We start from the raw sequence: 22,760 nt of genomic DNA, 5'->3' as shown, positions 1-22,760 counted from the left end.
GACCTCTTCCTCCTGCTCGGGGAAGAGCGGGGGCTGATGCCCCAGGGAACAATCAAAGGGAGATAGACCGGTGGCAGAGCAGGGAAGGGTGTTGCAGGCATATTTGAACCAGACCAGATGCTGGCTACAGGAGGTGGGGTTGGCAGAGACCAGGCAGCGCAGAGTAGTCTCAAGATCCTGGTTGGCTCGCTCCGACTGGCCATTGGACTGGGGGTGGAAACCAGAGGACAGGCTGGCCGACGACCCAATGAGGGCGCAGAATGCCTTCAGGAAACCGGGACTAGAACTGAGGCCCCCGGTCGGAGACCATGTCCGTGGGCAGTACATGGATCCGGAAGATGTGCTACACCATGAGCTGGGCCGTCTCCTTGGCCGAGGGTAGTTTGAGGAAAGGAATGAAGTGAGCAGCCTTGGAAAACCGGTCGACCACCATCAGGATGGCAGTGTTGCCCTCAGACGGGGGGAGACCCATGATGAAATCCAGGGATATGTGGGACCAGGGACGGTGAGGGACAGACAGTGGTTGCCGAAGACCAGCCGGAGCTTGCCGAGGAGTCGTTTTCTGAGCACAGACCGTGCAGGCGGAGACAAATGCGGTGACAGCCGGAACCATCGTAGGCCACCAAAAGTGTTGTTGCATGAAGGCCAGGGTCCAACGGGAGCCCGGGTGGCAGGCAAGCCTAGAGGAAAGGGCCCACTCCAGGACCGCAGAGTGGACAGCATCAGGCACAAACTTCCGATTATGAGGGCCCTCCCAGGGTTCGGGTGGGACCACTGTGCCTCCCGGACCTGTTTCCTTATACCCCAGTTGAGTGCCGTCACCAGGCACGAGGTGGGAAGGATGGTCTCAGGCTCCGGGGTGGTACCTATGGGGCTATAGTGGCGGGACAGTACATCCAGCTTGACATTCTTGAATGTGGCCAGTACGAGAGGGAAGTTGAACCGTGTGAAGAGCAGGGCCCATCTGGCTTGCCTGGAGTTGAGGCGCTTGGCGGTGTGGAGATACTCCAGGTTCTTGTGGTCGGTCCACACAATGAATGGATGTTCCGCCCCCTCCAGCCATTGCCTCCATTCCTCCAACGCCATCTTTACAGCGAGAAGCTCACGATTCCCCACATCGTAGTTATTTTCCATGGCGTTGAGGTGGTGGGAGAAGAAGGCGCAGGGATGTAGCTTGAGGTCCAGGGCAGAACGCTGGGACAGCACCGCCCCCACTCCAACATCCGAAGCATCTGCCTACACCATGAACTGATGGGAAGGGTCAAGATGAACAAAGATGGGAGCTGTGGTGAAACGATGTTTGAGGTCCCGGAACACCCGGTCAGCAGCTGGAGACCACATGAACGGAACCTTGAGCGAGGTGAGTGTGGACAGGGTGGAAGCCAGGGTGCTGTAACCCCAGATAAAGCAGCGATAGAAGTTGGTGAACCCCAGGAAGCGTTGCAGCTTCAGCCTGGAAGTAGGCTGGGGCCAATCCACCACTTTCACCTTCCGTGGATCCATTTGCACACTCCCTGCGGCGATGATGAAACCCAGAAAAGGGATGGTGGAAAGATGGAACGCACACTTCTCTGCTTTTACAAACAGCTGGTTCTCCAGGAGCCATTGGAGAACCTGTCAGGCGTGGAGCATATGTTCTTGGGTGGACAGGGAGAAGATGAGGATGTCATCTAGGTAGACAAAGACGATCGGTTCAACATGTCGCGGAGAACATTATTGACCAGAGCCTGGAAAACAGCAGGGGCATTGGTAAGGCCAAATGGTATGACCAGATACTTGTAGTGACCACTGGCCGTGTTGAAGGCGGTCTTTCACTCGTCCCTTTCCCGCATCTGCACCTGGTGGTAGGTGTTCCATAGATCCAGCTTGGAAAACATGGTGGCGTGCTACAGCGGCTCGAAGGCTGAGGAGATGAGTGGTAGTGGGTAGCGGTCCTTCACCGTTATGTCGTTGAGACCCCGGTAGTCAATGCACAGGCGCAGGGTCTTGTCCTTCTTCTCCACAAAGAAGAACACTGCGCCGACAGGAGAAGAAGAATGACGGATGAATCCTGCAGCAAGGGAGTCCCCAATGTAGGTCTCCATCGCCTTGATCTCTGGTCCCGACAGAGAATACAGTCACCCCCCCTGGCGGAGTCGTGCTAGGGAGAAGGTCAATCCCGCAGTCATAAAGTCAGTGCGGTGGCAGCAAAGTGGCCCGGGCCTTACTGAACACCTCCCGGAGGTCCTGGTACTCCGCGGGAATGGCGGAGAGGTCCGGGGCACATTCTGTGCTGACTTCAGGCAATGGGCGTGGCAGAATGGGCTCCAGCCCATGATGGCACCAGTAGACCAGTTAATGAGGGGATTGTGTCGCTGGAGCCAGGAGAATCCCAATACCATGGGAATCTGAGGTGACTTGATGAGCAGGAACTGGATAGCCTCGCTGTGGTTCCCTGACACACGTAGGTTGATGGGAGTGGTGTTGTGGGTGACTCGGCCTATAGAGCGTCCGTCCAGCACTCTAACGTCCATGTGAATGGAGAGGGGCTGAGTGGAGATGTTCAGCTCGGACGCAAGGGTAGCGTCCTATAAGCTCTCGTCAGCCCCAGAGTCAAATAGAACCCGGAGAGATTTGGGCTGGTCTCCCCACAACAGAATGGCATGAAAAGGGGTGTGAGCAAGGGAAGCAGGAACGTTCTCCATATGGCCCACCAGAGTACTCGCTCCTACCGGTGAGCCTGTTTCTTTAAAGGACAAGAGGACACGAAATGACCAAGAGTCCCGCAATACAGACAACTCTTCGTGTCGATCCTGTATTGCCTTTCCGCTGGCGACAGCTCAGCTCTGCCTAGTGGCATAGGCTCAGGAAGTGGTGACGCGGCCGTCTTCGGCAGCCTTCGGGGCAGGTCGGGAAGCCTTGGGTTCTCTCGGAAATGAAATTGTCGGGAGCTTCCGGGATGAAGCTGGGATCCTTGGGCGTGTGAGCGATATCCAATTTCCTCTCCCTCCGTCATTCCTGTAATCGCCCATCGTCACGGATGGTCAAAGCGATGAGGGAATTAAGCTCCATAGGTAACTCCCGGGCTGCAAGTTCGTCCTTGACCTCCTCTGAGACGCTGTGCAGGAACATATCTCCACTGCCAACATGCGAAAATCCACTGCATAATCAGCTACACTGTGGGAGTCCTGCCGAAGCTGGATTAGCTTCCGGGCGGCCTCTCTCCCGGAGAACAGGGCGTCAAAAACGTTCCTCACTTCTCCCACAAACCCCTCCAGACTTGCGCATATGGCCGGCTGTTGTTCCCACACGGCAGTAGCCCAGGCGAGAGCCCTCCCGGCCATCAGCGTGATGAGGTAGGCTATCTTGGAGTGATCCAAGGGGAAGGAGGGTTGAAGCTCGAAGACGAGGGCACACTGACCTAGGAACAACCGACAGGTGTTCCGGGGGAGGTAAGCGAGACTCCCGAGAAGGTGGATTGACCAATGAGATGGCGCTGATAGCAGCTGTGGGGGTTACCACATTGGTAGGCGGCCTCCCAGACAACCGTGGAATTGCTCCAGCAAACTGTCCAACGCCCGGTCATGGCGTTCAGCCAACGTTTGGACCCCCTCCACAAAACCACAAAGCAATGCTTACCGATGGTGGTTTCTTGGGTGGGTCTTCTGGGTCAGTCATGGCCAGTTTGCACTATCAGGAATCAAGGTAAGACCCAGATGCAGACTGTCGAAGTAACAATGTTTATTATAGCAACAGGGACAGGCAACGACAGGTCAAGGCAGGCAGGGGTCAATAATCCAGAGTATAGGGGCGGTACAGGTACAGGACGGCAGGCAGGCTCAGGGTCAGGTCAGGCAGAGGTCGGTAATCCTGAGGTGGGGAAAAGGTACAGGATGGCAGGCGGGCTCAGGGTCAGGACAGGCAGATTAGTCGGGCAGGTGGACTCAGAGACAGGACAGGCAAGGGTCAAAACCAGGGACGCGAGAAAAGGAGAGACTGGGAAAAAGCAGAAGCTAAGAAAAAATGCTGGTTGACTCGACAAACAAGATGAACTGTTAACGGACAAACAGAGAACACAGGTATAAATACACAGGGGATAATGGGGAAGATGGGTGGCACCTGGAGGGGGGTGGAGACAATCACAAGGACAGGTGAAACAGATCAGGGTGTGACAGGGTATGACGCTACGAGCTTGGCACACCTGTATTTGGGGAGTTTCTCCCATTCTTCTCAACAGATCCTCTCAAGCTCTGTCACGTTGGATGGGGAGCATCGCTGGACAGCTATTTTCAGGTCTCTCCAGAGATGTTCGATTGAGTTCAAATCCGGGCTCTGGCTGGGCCACTCAAAGCTACTTCTGCGTTCTCTTGGCTGTTTGCTTAGGGACGTTGTCCTGTTAGAAAACATCCCCACAGCATGATGCTGCCACCACCAAGCTTCACCGTAGGGATGGTGCCAGGTTTCCTCCAGACATGAAGTTCTCATGGTCTGAGAGTCCTTTAGGTACCTTTTGGCAAACTCCAAGTGGGCTGTCATGTGCCTTTTACTGAGGAGTGGCTTCCTGTCTGCCTGCAGAGATGGTTGTCCTTCTGGAAGGTTCTCCCATCTCCACCGAGGAACTTTGTAGCTCTCTCAGAGTGACCATCGGGTTCTTAGTCACCTCCCTGACCAAGGCCTATTCTCCCTCGATTGCTCAGTTTGGCCGGGTGGCCAGCTCTAGTAAGAGTCTTGGTGGTTCCAAACTTCTTCCATGTTAGAATGATGGAGGCCACTGTGTTCTTGGGAACCTTCAATGCTGCAGACATTTTTTTTGACCTTATATCGACAGGTGTATGCCTTTCCAAATCATGTCCAATCAATTGAATTTACCACAGGTGAACCCAATCAAGTTGTAAAAACATCTCAAGGATGATCAATGGAAACAGGATGCACCTGAGCTCAATTTCACGTCTCATCCCAAAGGGTCTGAATACTTATTTAAGTAAGGAATTTTATTTTTAATAAAACAATCTAAAAACCTGTTTTTGCTTTGTCATTATGGGGTATTGTGTGTAGATTGATGAGGAATTGTTTTTATTTAATCTAGTTTAGAATAAGGCTGTAACGTAACAGAATGTCAAGGGGTCTGAATAGTTTCCGAATGCACCTTATGTTCTCAAATAAGCAGGTATTGTGGGTGGGAAGGGGAGGGGTGGGGGGATAAGTGTGTATCTGTGTAATGTCTGTTGATTTGTGTTTTTCTGTCCTGTCAATCCCAAAATTATAATACTTGATAAAAAATGTCTTCTTCATAAATCATTAATATCCCAGCAAACAACAATAGCAACTCTTGAACCATTCAAGTTAAAGACACCAAACTAACTTTCACAAGTTCAGGCTATCCTATCAATCAATCAATCAATCAATCAATCAATTGTCCCATCTATCTACTTTTTCAACTATAACCAGTCACTACCATAAAACCCTCTTAGGCCTCACTCCCCACTATCTAAGATATCTACTGCAGCCGTCATCCTTCACATACAACACCCGTTCTGCCAGTCACATTCTGTTAAAGGTGCCCAAAGCACACACATCCTTGGGTCGCTCGTCTTTTCAGTTCCCTGCAGTTAGCGACTGGAACGAGCTGCAACAACTACTCAAACTGGACAGTTTTATCTCAATCTCTTCATTCAAAGACTCAATAATGGACACTCTCACATAACAGCTAACCATTCATTATTGGAAAAATATAACTATCAAACCTGCATTACAAAGACCCAGCAGCTGAAGGTGTCCTGCTGTATGGTGTGAGTTATTTCCCCTCCTTTCCACTTCATGTCCTCGTCTTTTCCATGGCAGGATCTTCTCATTTTGAAGTATTCTCTTTTTTATGTAAACATAATGGAATTCTGATTAGTTATAGGAAAATGAATACACAGGCCAAAACTGTATGCTGTTTTCCTTATCACTATAATCTAGTAGAGGTAATTTCCTTTATGCCCCATTCTACACACAGCCTAAATTATAGGCACTGAACCATTTACAGGAGAATAACAAAAGTAGCATATAGGATCCAACCCTATCACAGAGTGAATAAATGTAGAGCGTTTGTAGACTTTAAGAAAAAAATATGAAGTGACAGTTTCATCTGTACATGCTTTTAGAAAGTCATATCACAAAGATCACAGATGACAGTGCCCACCAAATCTATGACAATAGAGAATGAATTGTAAGCACCAAAGTGTCTTAAAGTGTGTTTGTCAAAATAATATCTGAAAATGTCAGTTGTTGAACATAATACTTCTATTTGCAATAGCAATTCATGATATATGCAGTTGTGGAATATTCCATGTACCAACACTACATGTAGGACGGACATTCCCACATACAGTATACACATACATAGAGGCTGTTTTCAGCTATGATTTTACCAGTCAGAATCCAGAATGGATATGACAATGCACAAGACGTAATACACCCTTACAACAATCTACTTTTTGATCTTCTTGACTTCTTAGCTGGTAAACTGCTACTGTGTGTCAAGAATAGAGCCCAAATTAGGGGTTAGTGTACTCCAGTAAAAAAGGGCTGGTTTAGATGAAAAACTATTGACCTGTGTCCCCGTTCATAGGGGCATGAGAGACTAGTCAGTGGTAGAATTGAGTTGGCACTTTATTGACCCAAACACCCACAGACCCACAAGGTTGAAGTTACTCATGGACAGTAATTAGTAATTTTTTCGTTTTTGCATTGACATATTGTGTCATCTAACTGTGAAAGAATAGGATCCAAAGTGTTAGGAAATATTTGTTCCCATAAATACATAGGAGGATGTCTCTCCTCATACCTCTGGCACTTTAGTCAGGCTGCCAGACTGTGTAAAACCTTTATGATGGGGCCGGCAACGGAGTTCCCATTGACTAAGCACCACAGAGCCAATCAGGAGAGAATACATACAAGTCAAGGGTGTCTGTGCCTTTTGGATTACGCTCGCTTTACAGAGAACCCCTGTGGTTCAAGTCAAGAGCTACCCTTCCCCTTTCAGTCTGCTCTGTGCATGTCTGAAAGTGACAGAGCCAGCAGCCAAGAGAGTTCTTCACAGTATGTCATAAAATATTATTACACTTATGAATGTACAGTTGAAGTCAGAAGTTTACATACACTTAGGTTGCAGCCATTAAAACTCGTTTTTCAACCACTCCACAAATGTCTTGTTAACAAACTATAGTTTTGGCAAGTCGGTTAGGACATCTACTTTGTGCACGACACAAGTAATTTTTCCAACAATTGTTTACAGACAGATTATTTCACTTATAATTCACTGTATCATAATTCCAGTGGATCAGAAGATTACATACACTAAATTGACTGTGCCTTTAAACAGCTTGGAAAATGTCAAAAAATTATGTAATTGCTTTAGAAGCTTCTGATATGCTAATTGACATAATTTGAGTCAATTGGGGGCAAACTACCTGCCCTCCAGGACACCTATACCACCCGATGTCACAGGAAGGCCAAAAAGATCATCAAGGACAACAACCACCCGAGCCAATGCCTGTTCACCTCGCTATCATCCAGAAGGCGAGGTCAGTACAGGTGCATCAAAGCTGGGACCAAGAGACTGAAAAACAGCTTCTATCTCAAGGCCATCAGACTGATAAACAGCCATCACTAACATTGAGTGGCTGCTGCCAACGTACTGACTCAAATCTCTAGCCACTTTAATAATTAAAAATTGGATGTAATAATGTATCACTAGTCACTTTAAACAATGCCACTTTATATAATGTTTACATACCCTACATTACTCATCTCATATGTATATACTGTACTCTATACCATCTACTGCATCTTGCCAATACCGTTCGGCCATCGCTCATCCATATATTTATATGTACATATTCTTATTCGTTCCTTTGCACTTGTGTGTAAAAGGTAGTTGTTGTGAAATTGTTAGATTACTTGTTAAATATTACTGCATGGTCGGAACTAGAAGCACAAGCATTTCGCTACACTCGCATTAACATCTGCTAACCACGTGTATGTGACCAATAAAATAGGATTTGATTTGATTTGAAGGTGTACCTGTGGATGTATTTCAAGGCCTACCTTCAAACTCAGTGCCTCTTTGCTTGACATCATGGCGAAAACAAAAGAAAGTCCTAAAAAAAAAATGTGGTTCATCCTTAGAAGCAATTTCCAAACGCCTGAAGGTACCACGTTCATCTGTACAAACAATAGTACGCAAGTATAAACACCATGGGACCACGCAGCCGTCATACCGCTCAGGAGGGAGATGCGTTCTGTCTCCTAGAGATGAACGTACTTTGGTGCGAAAAGTGCAAATCAATAACAGAACAACAGCAAAGGACCTTGTGAAGATGCTGGAGGAAACAGGTACAAAAGTATCTATATCTACAGTAAAACGAGTACTATATCGACATAACCTGAAAGGCCGCTCAGCAAGGAAGAAGCCACTGCTCCACAACCGCCATAAAAAAGCCAGACTACGGTTTGCAACTGCACATGGTGACAAAGATCATACTTTTTGGAGAAATTACCTCTGGTCTGATGAAACAAAAATATAACTGTTTGGCCATAATGACCATTGTTATGTTTGGAGGAAAAAGGGTGAGGCTTGCAAGCCGAAGAACACCATCCCAACCGTGAAGCACGGGGTGGCAGTATCAGGTTGTGGGGGTGCTTTGCTGCAGGAGGGACTGGTGCACTTCACAAAATAGATGGCATCATGAGGATGGAAAATTATGTGGATATATTAAAGCAACATCTCAAGACATATGTCAGGAAGTTCAAGCTTGGTCGCATATGGGTCTTCCAAATGGACAATGACTCCAAGCATACTTCCAAAGTTGTGGCAAAATGGCTTAAGGACAACAAAGTGAAGGTATTGGAGTGGCCATCACAAAGCCCTGACCTCCATCCTATAGAAAATTTGTGGGCAGAACTGAAAAAGCGTGTGTGAGCAAGGAGGCCTACAAACCAGACTCAGTTACACCAGCTCTGTCAGGAGGAATGAGCCAAAATTCACCCAACTTATTGTGGGAAGCTTGTGGAAGGCTACCCGAAACGTTTGACCCAAGTTAAACAATTTAAAGGCAATGTTACCAAATACTAATTGTGTGTATGTAAACTTCCCACTGGGAATGTGATGAAAGAAATAAAAGCTGAAATAAATAATTCTCTCAACCATTATTCTGACAATTCACATTCTTAAAATAAAGTGGTGATCCTAACTGACCTAAGACAGGGAATTTCTACTAGGATTAAATGTCAAGAATTGTGAAAAAACAGAGTTTAAATGTATTTGGCTAAGGTGTATGCATACTTCCGACTTCAACTGTATGTACAATGCTAAAATGTATTAGATCCAGTACAATGGAATAACTAAGACCTGAATTTGAATGCAGCATGTTCCGATTCCTCCTTCTCTTTCTGTCCAGCAGTGTCAACCAAAAACACTGGGCCTGATGGTTCATGCAGATACTGGGGAAGCAATATAGAAATGTATTGATCCCTTAAATGATTTTACTATTAAATCACCCATATCACAACCCTCATACCTCTTCACAAAAATGTACCTAAATCAATTTTGGGGAAAGGATTTTACTCACAATGAACTTCCAGTGGTTCTGGTTCACATTCAAGAAACTCATGACAGCATTGTAGTTACCGAAGTTCACCTGAAATAAATAATTTCACATGCTTGCCACTAAGCCCAACATTTTTTATCAATAGTTAATCCTTTAAAATTCCACTAACAGATTGTATTAGTACCTTGGGCAGACTTCGCTTGCGCACTGAACTTCTTTCTCCATTTAGAATGACTTGGGCTGAGTAATGATTTAGGGTGTAAATCTTTGTCCCGTAACCACAGCTTTTTGTGGTTGCTTGAAAGTACCATTCGATTGTCTGTATAAGGAGAGAAAGTAAAACCACAAATGCTTTGAATGTGAAGAACATTATACAAATAATTAAGCAACAACTAAAATACATAGACATTTCAGAGAATATCGGTTAGTTAGAAGGATTGTTTATCGAGATTTAAAACACACGTAAACACATTTGCATTTGTTTTTATTTGTCTAATATATTCTGGCTAGATGCAATTTAATGGGTCATTGTCACATATAAACTCAGCAACAACAACAAAAAACGTCCTCTCACTGTCAACTGAGTTTATTTTCAGCAAACTTAACATGTGTAAATATTTGTATGAACATAACAAGATTCAACAACTGAGACATAAACTGATCAAGTTCCATAGACATGTGACTAACAGAAATGGAATATTGTGTCCCTGAACAAAGGGGGGGTCAAAATCAAAAGTAACAGTCAGTATCTGGTGTGGCCAGCTGCATTAAGTACTACAGTGCATCTCCTCCTCATGGACCGCACCAGATTTGCCTGTTCTTGCTGTGAGATGTTACCCCACTCTTCCACCAAGGCACCTGCAAGTTCCCGGACATTTCTGGGGGGAATGGCCCTTGCCCTCACCCTCCGATCCAACAGGTCTCAGACGTCCCCAATGGGATTGAGATCCGGGCTCTTCGCTGGCCATGGCAGAACACTGACATTCCTGTCTTGCAGGAAATCACGCACAGAACGAGCAGTATGGCTGGTGGCATTGTCATGCTGGAGGGTCATGTCAGGATGAGCATGCAGGAAGGGTACCACATGAGGGAGGAGGATGTCTTCCCTGTAACGCACAGCGTTGAGATTGCCTGCAATGACAACAAGCTCAGTCCGATGATGCTGTGACACACCGCCCCAGACCATGATGGACCCTCCACCTCCAAATCGATCCCACTCCAGAGTACAGGCCTCGGTGTAATGCTCATTCCTTCGATGATAAATGCGAATCCAACCATCACCCCTGGTGAGACAGAACCGCGACACGTCAGTGAAGAGCACTTTTTGCCAGTCCTGTCTGGTCCAGCGACGGTGGGTTTGTGCTGCCACTGCGAGGAAGATCAGCTGTCTGTCCTGTCTCCCTGTAGCGCTGTCTTAGGTGTCTTACAGTACGGACATTACAATTTATTGCCCTCGCCACATCTGCAGTCCTTATGCCTCCTTGCAGCATGCCTAAGGCACGTTCACGCAGATGAGCAGGGACCCTGGGCATCTTTCTTTTGGTGTTTTTCAGTCAGTAGAAAGGCCTCTTTTGTGTCCTAAGTTTTCATAACTGTGACCTTAATTGCCTACCGTCTGTAAACTGTTAGTGCCTTAACGACTGTTCCACAGGTGCATTAATTGTTTATGGTTCTTTGAACAAGCATGGTAAACAGTGTTTAAACCCTTTACAATGAAGATCTGTGAAGTTATTTGGATTTTTACGAATTATCTTTGAAAGACAGGGTCCTGAAAAAAGGACGTTATTTTTTTGCTGAGTTTATATGCCTTGTTAGGGAGATTAAGTATCATACATAATGTGTTATGTAGTCAAAAAAATGTGTTATTGCTGACAACACTGTGTTTACGTGATGACACATCTTCACTATTTACTTTAAAGTGACAGAATAAGGGCCATAAATACTCAAGTGTACATCATCAGAAACATTCAACTCCAATTCCACTTAACTACATAATGATATTACATGTCATTAGACTTGGTTAGGTGCACATCTAATGTACTTCTATGTTCATCCTTGATATTGTATGAATTTTTTTCTCTCCACGATATGTTTAGAATTGTGATTGAAAAAAATGCTTATTGTCATGTTACGACTACCTCATCCACAAGCCATTTGTGGGGCTGCAGAGTTTTAAACTCTGAATGATAGAGAAGGAAAGAGGAATTTTTGTCTGTAGACCTCACATCAGCAACCACTACCTCGCAATTGTTTCTTCGCCACAGAGCTGTGACCTGCAATATGCAAATGAAACACATTTAGAAGAGTTATTGTCCTCTTAAACATGAACTGAAAACAAACTATCACAATCCTTTAACATTGGAAGAAAAGAAACATACCTGGCCTGCAGCCTCATTGTCTTGGAGTGGACATTCTGAACCTTGTTTGTAGTCCGTAGGTCACATGACCAAGGAGCTATTGAAATTTGAAAGTTTGAACAATTCATGTAAAAACGTGTGAGATGAAAATGAACAAACCAAAGGGTGTGCAATATAGAAGGGTAGTCAGTGGACATTCTGAAACTTGTTTGAGTCAAGTAGGTCACATGACCATTGAAATTCGAAAGTAAAAAAAGTTTGTACTTTGTTTACGCTCCCTAACTAATTCGAGTAGGAATACCAAATGTTGCTCACATTTCCAAATGTTTATTAGCTTTGGAATGCGAATGAATGTCCAAATCGGGAAAATAATGTTGTGCGCAATTTTTCCAACATCATGCCACTTATTTGGAGTCTGTGCCTCAAGTGGTTTGAAAGCGCGAATATCCGTCGAATATCCAACTTGAAACTTTCTTTACGTCGGTGGATGTTCGAGGGGGGAAGAGTTCCTACGCCCGAATTTTGTGTCATTCTGACCATCCCATTTCTCGCGGGGCTGTGACTGTTTGAGAACTTCTTCGGAATTGGGAGGAAACGGGAGGTGGCTGCGGTGTGCCAAACAATTTGGAAGGGGGTGACACAAGAGGGTGCATTTGGTTATAAACAGCACCGTTTGTGCAACTTTCCTGACCATCTGGACGAGGGAAGGGAGCATTTCGAAGTGCGGAGGATGTGTACCACGGTTATGGCCATGGCTCTCAACTTCCTTTGCCTTGTATTTATCACATCAGTAATTTTACGAACTGCGACATCGAGTACCTTCAATGAATCGTAAGTACGCTACAAAACATTTAACGTACAGTAAGTAGTAGGCAGTAGAAGCACCTAGTATTTTCGTCATTTAATTGAGGGATTAAACTCACAACAAGCAATTGTCGTTTACATGTTTGGCTGCATACCACAGTCTATAATCAAATTGAGGAATTCATTATTCTCCGTAATTTCCAGGCTATGCACCTGCAGATGTAGGGTATGTCACCTGAGCAATATAATTATTTTAGTTATAAACATAATATTACATAACAACAAAACCGTGTATATGCTTACTGCACTGATATAGCTGAATATCTGCTTGTAATTGTCTCCATTTGTGAATAACAATATATAAAAAAGTTGGAAATGGGAAGGCCACAGGACAGGAAAAGTACCATTCTCTCTCTTTCTTGCACGTGAGAGGCTTTTCATATCTTATGAGACATGCTGGCAAACAGGCCTGTACATTTTGGGGTTACAAATCCGACTTGTGATAGTCCTTGGATAGTCCATATTAGTGTGCTTTCCTCCAATGTCCCTCTGTGCAATCATCCCCAACAGGGGCTTCATGCACCCTCAAAATCTGAGGGGCACAAAGTATGTAAGGATGGCTGGGGGGTGGTCCATAGGGGGCTTAGGACCCTGGCCTGAAGTTGGAGAATGTTGAATGTTGCTTTTCTAATGTCTCCCAACTTGCCAACAGGCAACTTGCCAACAGGCATGCCAGCTAAGAGTAGCTTGCTTGTCTGTCTTGATTGATAGCCTGAAATGGCTTCTTGGTAGCTTTATATGGTTAGGAGACTGGGAACATATCTTGGCTAGCTAAAGCCAACTAAATACAATTGCTAGGTGGCTAGTAGTATAGAGAAACAACAAAAATAATAATGACCCTAAGCACACAGCCAAGACAATGCAGGAGTGGCTTCGGGAAAAGTCTCAATGTATTTGAGTGGCCCAACCAGAGCCCGGACTTGAACCCGATCAAATATCTCTGGGGAGACCTGAAAATAGCTGTGCAGCGACGCACCACATCCAACCTGACAGAGCTTAGAGGATCTGCAGAGAAGAATGGGAGAGACTCCCCAAATACAGGTGTGCAAAGCTTGTAGCGTCATACCCAAAAAGACTCAAGGCTATAATTGCTGCCAAAGGTGCTTCAACAAAGTACCGGGTAAAGGGTCTGAATACTTCTGTAAATGTGGTATTTAAGTTTAAATTTGTAATAAATGTGAACATTTCTATGAACCTATTTTTGCTTTGTCATTATGGCGTATTGTGTGTAGATTGAGGAGGGGAAACAATTTAATCAATTTTAGGAGAAAGGCTGTAACATATCAAAATGTGGAAAAAGTCAAGGGGTCTGAGTACTTTCCAAATGCATTGTGTGTGTGTGTATACACTACCGTTCAAAAGTTTGGAGTTACTTAGAAATGTCCTTGTTTTTGAAAGAAAAGCACATTTCTGGTCCATTAATATAACATCAAATTTATCAGAAATACAGTGTAGACATTGTTAATATTGTAAATGACTATTGTAGCTGGAAATGGCTGATTTTTAATGGATTATCTACATAGGCGTACAGAGGCCCATAATCAGCAACCATGACTCGTGTTCCAATGGCACGTTGTGTTAGCTAATCCAAGTTTATCATTTTAAAAAGCTAATTGATCATTAGAAAACCCTTTTGCAATTATTCTCTAACCAGAATAGAAAGAGGAGTGGGAGGCCCCGGTGCACAACTGAGCAAGAGGACAAGTACATTAGAGTGTCTAGTTTGAGAAACAGACGCCTCACAAGTCCTCAACTGGCAGCTTCATTAAATAGTACCCGCAAAACACCAATCTCAACGTCAACAGTGAAGAGGCGACTCCGGGATGCTGGCCTTCTAGGCAGAGTTCCTCTGTCCAATGTCTGTGTTCTTTTGACCATCTTAATCTTTTATTTTTATTGGCCAGTCTGAGATATGTCTTTTTCTTTGCAACTCTGCTTAGAAGGCCAGCATCTTAGTGACCCCAAACTTTTGAACGGTAGTGTATATGCGTTATATATATAACGCAACAATTTCAACGATTTTATTGAGTTACAGTTCATATAAGAAAATCTGTCAATTTAAATTCATTAGGCCCTAATCTATAGATTTCACATGACTGTTCAGGGGCGCAGCCATGGGTGGTCCTGGGAGGACATAGGCTCACCCACTGGGGAGCCAGGCCCAGCCAATCAGAATGAGCTTTTCCTCACAAAAGGGCTTCATTACAGACAAGTACTCCTCAGTTTCATCAGCTTTATGGGTGGCTGGTCTCAGATGATCCCGCACGTGAAGTAGCCAGATGTGGAGGTCCTGGGCTGGCGTGGTTACATGTGGTCTGTGGTTATGAGGCCGGTTGGACGTACTGCAAAATTCTCTAAAATGATATTGGAGGCGGCTTATGGTAGAGAAATTAACATTAAATTCTCTGGCATCAGCTCTGGTGGACATTACTGCAGTCATCATGCCAATTACACGCTTCCTCAACTTGAGACATCTGTGGCATTCTGGTGTGACAAAACTGCACATTTTAGAGTGGCCTTTTACAAGGTGCACTGTATAATGATCATGCTGTTTAATCAGCTTTTTAATATGCCACATCTGTCTGGTGGAGAAAGGAGAAATGCTCACTAATAGGGATGTAAACAAATTTGTGCACATAATTTGACAGAAATAAGCTTTTTGTGCATATGGAACATTTCTGGGATGTTTTATTTCAGCTTATGAAACATGGGACCAACACTTTACATGTTGTGTTTTATATGTTTGTCCAGTGTGTATATGTATATCTATTTTAAACAGTACAAATCTGAGTGGGCACGAGCCCCAATGGGCATGATGCCTTTGTTCCCCAATACATGGTTGACAGACCATCAAACAACTAATTGGTATTCCCTCCAACACTGTCTGAAACAGAATCAATTTCTCATTGTTTGGACTCTGAGTGGGGCACATAGCCAGAGACAATTAAGGTCACTTTATCCCCAACTTTAAAAAATCAGTAGGCTACAAAGGAACTAAAGAGCTGTTTGAGTACACGGCCACTTAAGTATTATTACCACAGCTGCATTCATGCTGACTCTTTCCCCTTTTAGGATTTACCTGGTGACGGTCAGCTCGGAGGTGGTAGGAGGGACCAAAGAGAAACTTTGTGCTCAGGTCCACCAAGCCACAGAGCCTCTGTCGTTGAAGGTGTCGCTGGAGATGGAGGGGGGCAGCAGCATCATTCTACTGGAGGAAGCCGTAACACAGGACTTCTATCGCTGCATCTCCTTCCAGGTCAGCTGCAACTGTGCTGCGTTCAGCAGGCTACAACGTTGTGRAACGCTCTGATATAAATATTTCATGTAGAACCAACATGCCTCTCTGACATGTAAAGTATCAAGCCAGCTCTATGTATGACATTTCTAACTGCAAAGTTCCACAACAATGTGATCTACTGAATGTGGCCCTATTCTATCGTCTTTCATGCAAAAGCATCCCGACCACAGTCAACAAGCCAATGGGTTAAATGTTGACGTCATTTCTTTACTTAACACTGACCGGAGTCATCAGCTTTAATAGTAGATGTGTATAAGAGACAGACTTAACACTGACCGGAGTCATCAGCTTTAATAGTAGCTGACACTTTGAATTGGGTCTCTTTCCCGTCAGTGTTGGGTGTTACACAACCTGTGCCTCGCTTCATATTGATTTTAGTTGAACAGTTACCCCCATCAGTTGTACATACACTGAGTATACCAAACATTATGAACACCTTCCCAATTTTGAGTTTTGATTTTAGAACAACCTTCATTTATCGGGGCATGGGCTCTACAAGGTGTCAATTGTTCCACAGAGATGCTGGCCCAAGTTGGCTGGATGACCTTTGGGTGGTGGACCATTCTTGACACATCATACACAGGAAACTGTTGAGTGTGAAAAAAACAGAAGCGTTGCAGTTCTTGACACTAACTGGTGCACCTGGTACATACTATCATAGCCTGTTCAAAGGCACTTATCTGTCAATCTTTTGTCTTGCCAATTCACCCCCCGAATGGGGCACACATGTCTCAATTGTCTCAAGGCTTAAAAACCCTTCTTTAACCTGTCTTCTCCCCTTCATCTACACAGATTTTTGAAGTGGATTTAACAAGTGACATCGATAAGGGATCATAGCTTTCACCTGGATTCACCTGGTCTGTCTATGTTATGGAAAGACCAGGTTGTTCTTAATGTTTTGTACACTCAGTGTGTGTAAGATTACAGTTGATAGAATCTCCTGGCTCTTCTTCTGTGGTCATTTTGTCATCTAAATAAAGTACTATTCTTACTAGCTTTTAAGTTACCTATGCGCATTCATTCAACAAAACACATTCATTTCAGTATTTTATTTTGAATAGTTTGGTTGTAACTCCGTCATGTTGTGTGGAACTCAACTTGAATTCCAGGCTGGGTGCTATATGCAAAATGATCCAACCTATTAAAGGCAATAGCAGTTATTTTAAATCATACTTTGCTATCTACCATTTAACAAAAAGCCCTCTGTTCTCAAGCTACTCGGAGAGCCAAGCTTTGGTTAGGAGCTAGAGGATTGTAGAAGTTCTAACAAGCTTCCATTCTTCTGTTCTTCATATTGTAGGTACCCCCAGTGAAGGCTGACAGTGTGGCCACTGTCCATGTCAGCATCAAGGGGAGGAAGGATGAAATGAGTAAAAAGACCAAGATCCTTATCAAGCCTAAAAGATTCCTGACCATTTTCCAGACAGACAAACCAGTCTACAAACCTGGACAGACAGGTAGTTAGAAATCATCTTTGATGAACACTGAAACTGACCCTTCCTGAGTTATTACTTGTAAATGTACTAAACTGACTCTTTTGTCTAGGCCTACTGTTAATTTTGATTGATGATTATGCATACTTTACAGTATATTTGTGAGGCCATCAGAAAGGTCCTTCCTGAAATGGATGATGAATATACTGTACATAGACAGATACTATATAGACAAATGTTTCTAACACTTTCCCAGTCAAGTTCCGAATCGTCTCGCTGGATGCCAGTTTCTTGTCATTCAATCAGATGGTAAGTTACTCTTTCAATGTTGTTCAATATAAATAAAGTTACTCTTTCAAAGCATTTAAGTTGGGTTGAACAGGACAGCCGAGTGTTAGTCAGCTTTGGAACATTCTAGGGAGGTGTAGTTTGGGAGAGGTTTACTGTAGTTGAGTAAGGAAGGCAAGTGATGGAGCAATGATTTCATCCTCTTGCAGTCTAATTTTGTCTGCTATTATTTTATTTGTTTAATGGGTCAGTGTGTGTGTGTGTGTGTGTGTGTGTGTGTGTGTGTGTGTGTGTGTGTGTGTGTGTGTGTGTGTGTGTGGCTCAGCAAACATGTGGTCAGAGTTCATTTGGCCTGGCTGTTTGAGCAGAGCATCTGAGTCAACATGAGCTCAAGGCCTGCTCTGTACTGTAACTCTGTAGATAAAGATGCCTGTACTGTAGAAACTGTTTTGGAAAGTTATGAAATGTTTGTTTTAAACCCATTTCCTGACACGACAGTAGTTCCCTTTAGGCCTACTGTGAAAATAATTTTGGGAAATAATAAAGTTTGAAAATGTTTTTTTGGGCCAAATGTTAAATGTTAAATGCTGAATGTTTTGTTTGTCTTTTCTAGTATCTAACAGTGGAGCTTCAGGTGAGACTCATTCAAATCCATTGCAACTAAAAACCAAAGCTGTATATAACCTGAGCAATAATAATGACATGATCTCCCTTCAAAAATATTACCTGCCAATATGTACTGTGGCATGAATTTATACAAATACCTTCCTTCAACCTATTATGAATCTGTATACAGGACCCAAACTCCAACCGCATTGCTCAGTGGTTGAACCAGTCAACAGTGAGTGGAATTCTGGACCTGTCCCACCCCATGTCCGCAGAGGCAACGCAAGGAAGTTACATCATCACTGCATGGAATGAGAAGGGAGAGCAAACCTCCCAAAACTTTGACATCAAAGAATATGGTGAGGAAATTGCCATGGGATAAAAAGAGAAAAGTATGGGATAAAAAAATCTGAGGATTATATTGTTTTTACATGGTGATTTAATTGTGGTGTGATTATGTTTTTGGTGTAGTTCAACAGACCACGAGGATGTAATATCTGTATGTATTTTTTAGTGTTGCCCAAATATGAGGTGAAAGTCCATCTTCCCCAAACAATAACTATTCTGGACAAGCAAGCAACACTGAGAGTTTGTGGAAAGTAAGTGCATAAGATGATAGAGCATGATAGACAGTAAGATGATAATGACAAACAAGCTTTTAAACTGGGACATTTTATGGGCAGAATATTAAGTCAGACTTAATTTGTGTGTTGCATAGACTTTACTTGATATATACTGTCCCATGTTTGATACTCGCTCATGTTCATAGCTGTTTCTATTTATACAACACGTGATTGCCATTCTTGAATTGTTTTTCTTCTGTTGACTTTGTTTCTAGATACACTTATGGAAAACCAGTGCTGGGGTCTGTCATGGCGAAAGTTTGCCGAAATGTCATTCAATATCGCTGGTTATATGATGCTATTAATATCTGCGAGTTGTATCATATGAAAGTAAGTATTTTTTATTCTTGTTATGCCAAATTCTTTGATGAAAAAGAACACTCACTGTGGGGAAAATGTTGAGGTTTATAGACGTTTTCGTAGCGGATTTAAGCTGAGCTACAATAACTACTCATTCTGCCTAGACCGACACAACTGGTTGTGCAACCCAAATTATTGACGTGACCCGGTTCGGTCTAAATGAATCAAAGTTTGATGACTTCGAAGTGGAGACTGAGATGGAAGAATATGGAACGGGTAGGAGAGAACCTTATCTTGAACGTAGATGTGTTTACATGCTCAACTGTTGACCTCTGACCCTTGCCTGTGTTCTCTCCAGGGGTCATCCTTAAAGGTAGTGGCAAGGCAAGCTTCACCAATGTCATCATAACTGTTCGTTTTGAGGACGTGCCCCAAGCATATAAACCAGGAATTGCATACGAGGGGAAGGTGAGGACAAACTATATTAACAAATGCCTTTTTAATAACGCTGCAGAAAATGTATTACTCAGAAAAATCGATTTGAGCATGAAGTGGTGATAAATGTTAACATGTAATTTGGAGCATGTAAACCAGGCTCTTGATGTGTTGTATGCAATGGGAGTGTATATTTAGTATATTGAATGTCTGAAGTCATCCTGTCCTGTGTTTTCAGATCAAAGTGACCGGTCCAGACTCTAGTCCCATTCCCAATGAGCCTGTGTATCTCTTCCTACAAAACGGTGGCACATCTGAGAACTGGACTCTCACCACAGACAGCAAGGGCATTGCTTCTTTCTCTCTAGACACTTCTCTATGGAGTTCTGATTCTGTCTCTCTGTCGGTCAGTGGTCACTCACTCATGTTTTCCTCTATTAAATATTTAATGATATTATTTAAATATTAAATTGTTTGTTCTGAGTGAGATCATTCATTTCTCCTGATGTATTCTCCAAGGTTACTACAATTGTTTATTTTTCATATATTTTCTGTTTTTCTTGAACCAGGCTCGTTATCAAAAGGTTATGGAGGATTATCCGTACGAGCAGGGTGTGCGTAGACCAGAATATTCATCCGATTACCAATTCACAAGAAAATTTTATTCCAAGAGCAAGAGCTTTGTGAAGATAATGCAGGGTGAAGGGAAGTTCTCCTGTGAGAAGGACGGTATTGTTCTTGCTCACTACATCATCCAAGGGGTGGAGCTGAAAAAGGGACAGACGACCCTGGACTTCTTCTATCTGGTAAGATTAAAGGGATGTTTCACTCAAAGTACAACCTAACATGGTTTTTACACTTTGTCTGTGGTTTTGGGATATATTTTTTACTTACTTCGGTATTTGATTGTCATTGTGTTGCGTCTGGAAATATTTTAATGGCTCGGGCAAACCATACAGTACTTTACATGCAGTTGAAAAGTTAATCATTAGGGATATTCAGTAATTTTACACTTTAATAAAGCAGTAACTTCAAGATATTTGCTAGCAGATCCCCCAGTTTTATCCAATGTTCCAGTCTCCCTGGGTCACTCTGGTTATTAATGTTGACGCTGCCACCTGGCTGTCTCTTATGTCCCAGGTTATATCTAGAGGCAGCATTCAGCAGCACGGCCATCTTCCGGTGACTGTTACAGAAGGAAAAGGTAAATACATGGGACTTGGATTCTCCCGAATGTTTCTTGACGTTTTTCATTAGGACTGGAAAAGACCTAATGGCATTAAACTGGCATGGGATATAAACCTGTCACGACAGGATTCAATCATCCAGATTACATCTTCAGAACAAGTTCTTACTGCACAGTATATTTCATAGACTAGTCACTGAACACTGTCCGTATTGGATGATTGGTGGTTTATGGTGAGCTAATGTTTATCCCATTGTCCATCTCTTGTTTTAGTAAACCAAGGGCAGCTGACTCTCTCGCTGCAGCGGATGCCTGAGCTGACCCCTTTTGCCCAGGTGGTGGTGTACACCGTGTTGCCTGATGGGGAGGCAGTAGCAGACAGCCGAGACTTCCCCATTCACCTCTGCCTAAAAAACGAGGTAGGCAACTCTGCATCTTTTGCCAGCCACATGAGATGTCAAAATGTCTCATCAGAGAGCCTGAGCCATGTAGATATATTGGGGCAACATGTGCACTACAATCATTTTCCAAAATGACTTTGCATCAGACTATGATATGAAATGCTTCAACTGCTCCTCTTTGATCATCACGTTCGTCGGGTCTGTAACTATCCCTCTAGCAATTATTATGTTGTGTGGGCTTTATTTCAATATTCACATCAGTAGGCTACTGTACTTGAAATGAACCAATGTGTTGGACATGTATGCTAGTATACAGTGCCTTCAGAAAGCGTTCGCACCCCTTTATTTTCCCCACATTTTGTTGGGTTAGCCTGAATTTAAAATTGATTTAATTTAGATGTTGTCCACTGATCTACAGACAGTACCCCGTAATGTCAAAGTGGAATTTTGTTTGTTGAACATTTTAGAAGTGAATAAAAAATGAAAAGCTGATGTCTTATTAAGTCAATAAGTATTCAACCCCTTTGTTATGGCAAGTCTAAATAAGTTCAGGAGTAAAAAGGTGCTTAACATATCGCATAATAAGTTGCATGGACTCATTCCGTGTTCAATAATATTGTTTAGGATGATTTTCGAATGACTACCCCATCTCTGTACCCCACATATACAATTATCTGTAAGGTCCCTCAGTTGAGCAGTGAATTTCAAACACAGATTCAACCACAAAGACCAGGGAGGTTTTCCAGTGCCTCTCAAAGAATGGCACTAATTGGTAACAGATGCTGACCATCCCTATGAGCATGGTGAAGTTATTATTTAGGCTTTACTACAAAGATACAGGCGTCTTTCCTAACTCAGTGTCACGATCGTCTTGAGGAGAGAGAGAGGACCAAGGCGCAGCGCGTGAAAAATACATCTTCTTTTAATGAAGGAAAAAACAAACACTTACAAAACGGATCCTGGCTGGTTGGCGGCTCTGGCTGACTGGCGGCTCTAGCAGCTCGGGACAGACGAACGGCTCTGACGGCTCGGGACAGACGGGCGGCTCGACGGCGCTGGGCAGACGGCGCTCTGACGGCGCTGGGCAGCGGGCGGCTCTGACGGCGCTTGCAGACGGGCGGCTCTGACGGCGCTTGGCAGACGGGCGGCTCTGACGGCGCTTGGCAGACGGGCGGCTCTGACGGCGCTTGGCAGACGGCGGGCTCAGACGGCGCTTGGCAGACGGGCAGCTCTGGCCGGCTGAGGCGCACTGTTTGCCTGGTGCGTGGTGCCGAACTGGAGGTACCGGGCTAAGGACACGCATCTCAGGGCTAGTGCGGGGAGAAGGAACAGGGCATACTGGACCCTGGAGACCCACATTAGGCCTAGTGCGTGGTGCCGGCACTGGTGGTACCGGG

The 22,760-nt window shown here is 44.1% G+C and overlaps 1 protein-coding gene across 1 annotated transcript in view; it reads left to right on the top strand.

Moving 5' to 3' along the window:
- Positions 1–12,463: 12,463 nt before the first annotated feature.
- Positions 12,464–22,760, top strand: part of LOC111959835 (alpha-2-macroglobulin) — a 27,725-nt gene continuing 17,428 nt past the window's right edge. Inside the window, exons 1-14 of the mRNA XM_023981643.3 lie at positions 12,464–12,760; positions 15,866–16,049; positions 17,392–17,548; positions 17,781–17,833; positions 18,426–18,446; positions 18,609–18,777; positions 18,933–19,017; positions 19,257–19,371; positions 19,506–19,617; positions 19,700–19,809; positions 20,015–20,182; positions 20,346–20,582; positions 20,917–20,980; positions 21,236–21,381. Coding sequence (XP_023837411.1) covers positions 12,660–12,760; positions 15,866–16,049; positions 17,392–17,548; positions 17,781–17,833; positions 18,426–18,446; positions 18,609–18,777; positions 18,933–19,017; positions 19,257–19,371; positions 19,506–19,617; positions 19,700–19,809; positions 20,015–20,182; positions 20,346–20,582; positions 20,917–20,980; positions 21,236–21,381 — 1,722 coding nt within the window. The 5' untranslated portion in view covers positions 12,464–12,659. The remainder of the gene's footprint in view (positions 12,761–15,865; positions 16,050–17,391; positions 17,549–17,780; positions 17,834–18,425; positions 18,447–18,608; positions 18,778–18,932; positions 19,018–19,256; positions 19,372–19,505; positions 19,618–19,699; positions 19,810–20,014; positions 20,183–20,345; positions 20,583–20,916; positions 20,981–21,235; positions 21,382–22,760) is intronic.

This window comes from Salvelinus sp. IW2-2015, linkage group LG4p, assembly GCF_002910315.2.
Source record: "Salvelinus sp. IW2-2015 linkage group LG4p, ASM291031v2, whole genome shotgun sequence".
Classification (NCBI taxonomy): domain Eukaryota; kingdom Metazoa; phylum Chordata; class Actinopteri; order Salmoniformes; family Salmonidae; genus Salvelinus; species Salvelinus sp. IW2-2015.
This window is presented reverse-complemented; position numbering and strand designations above follow the sequence as displayed.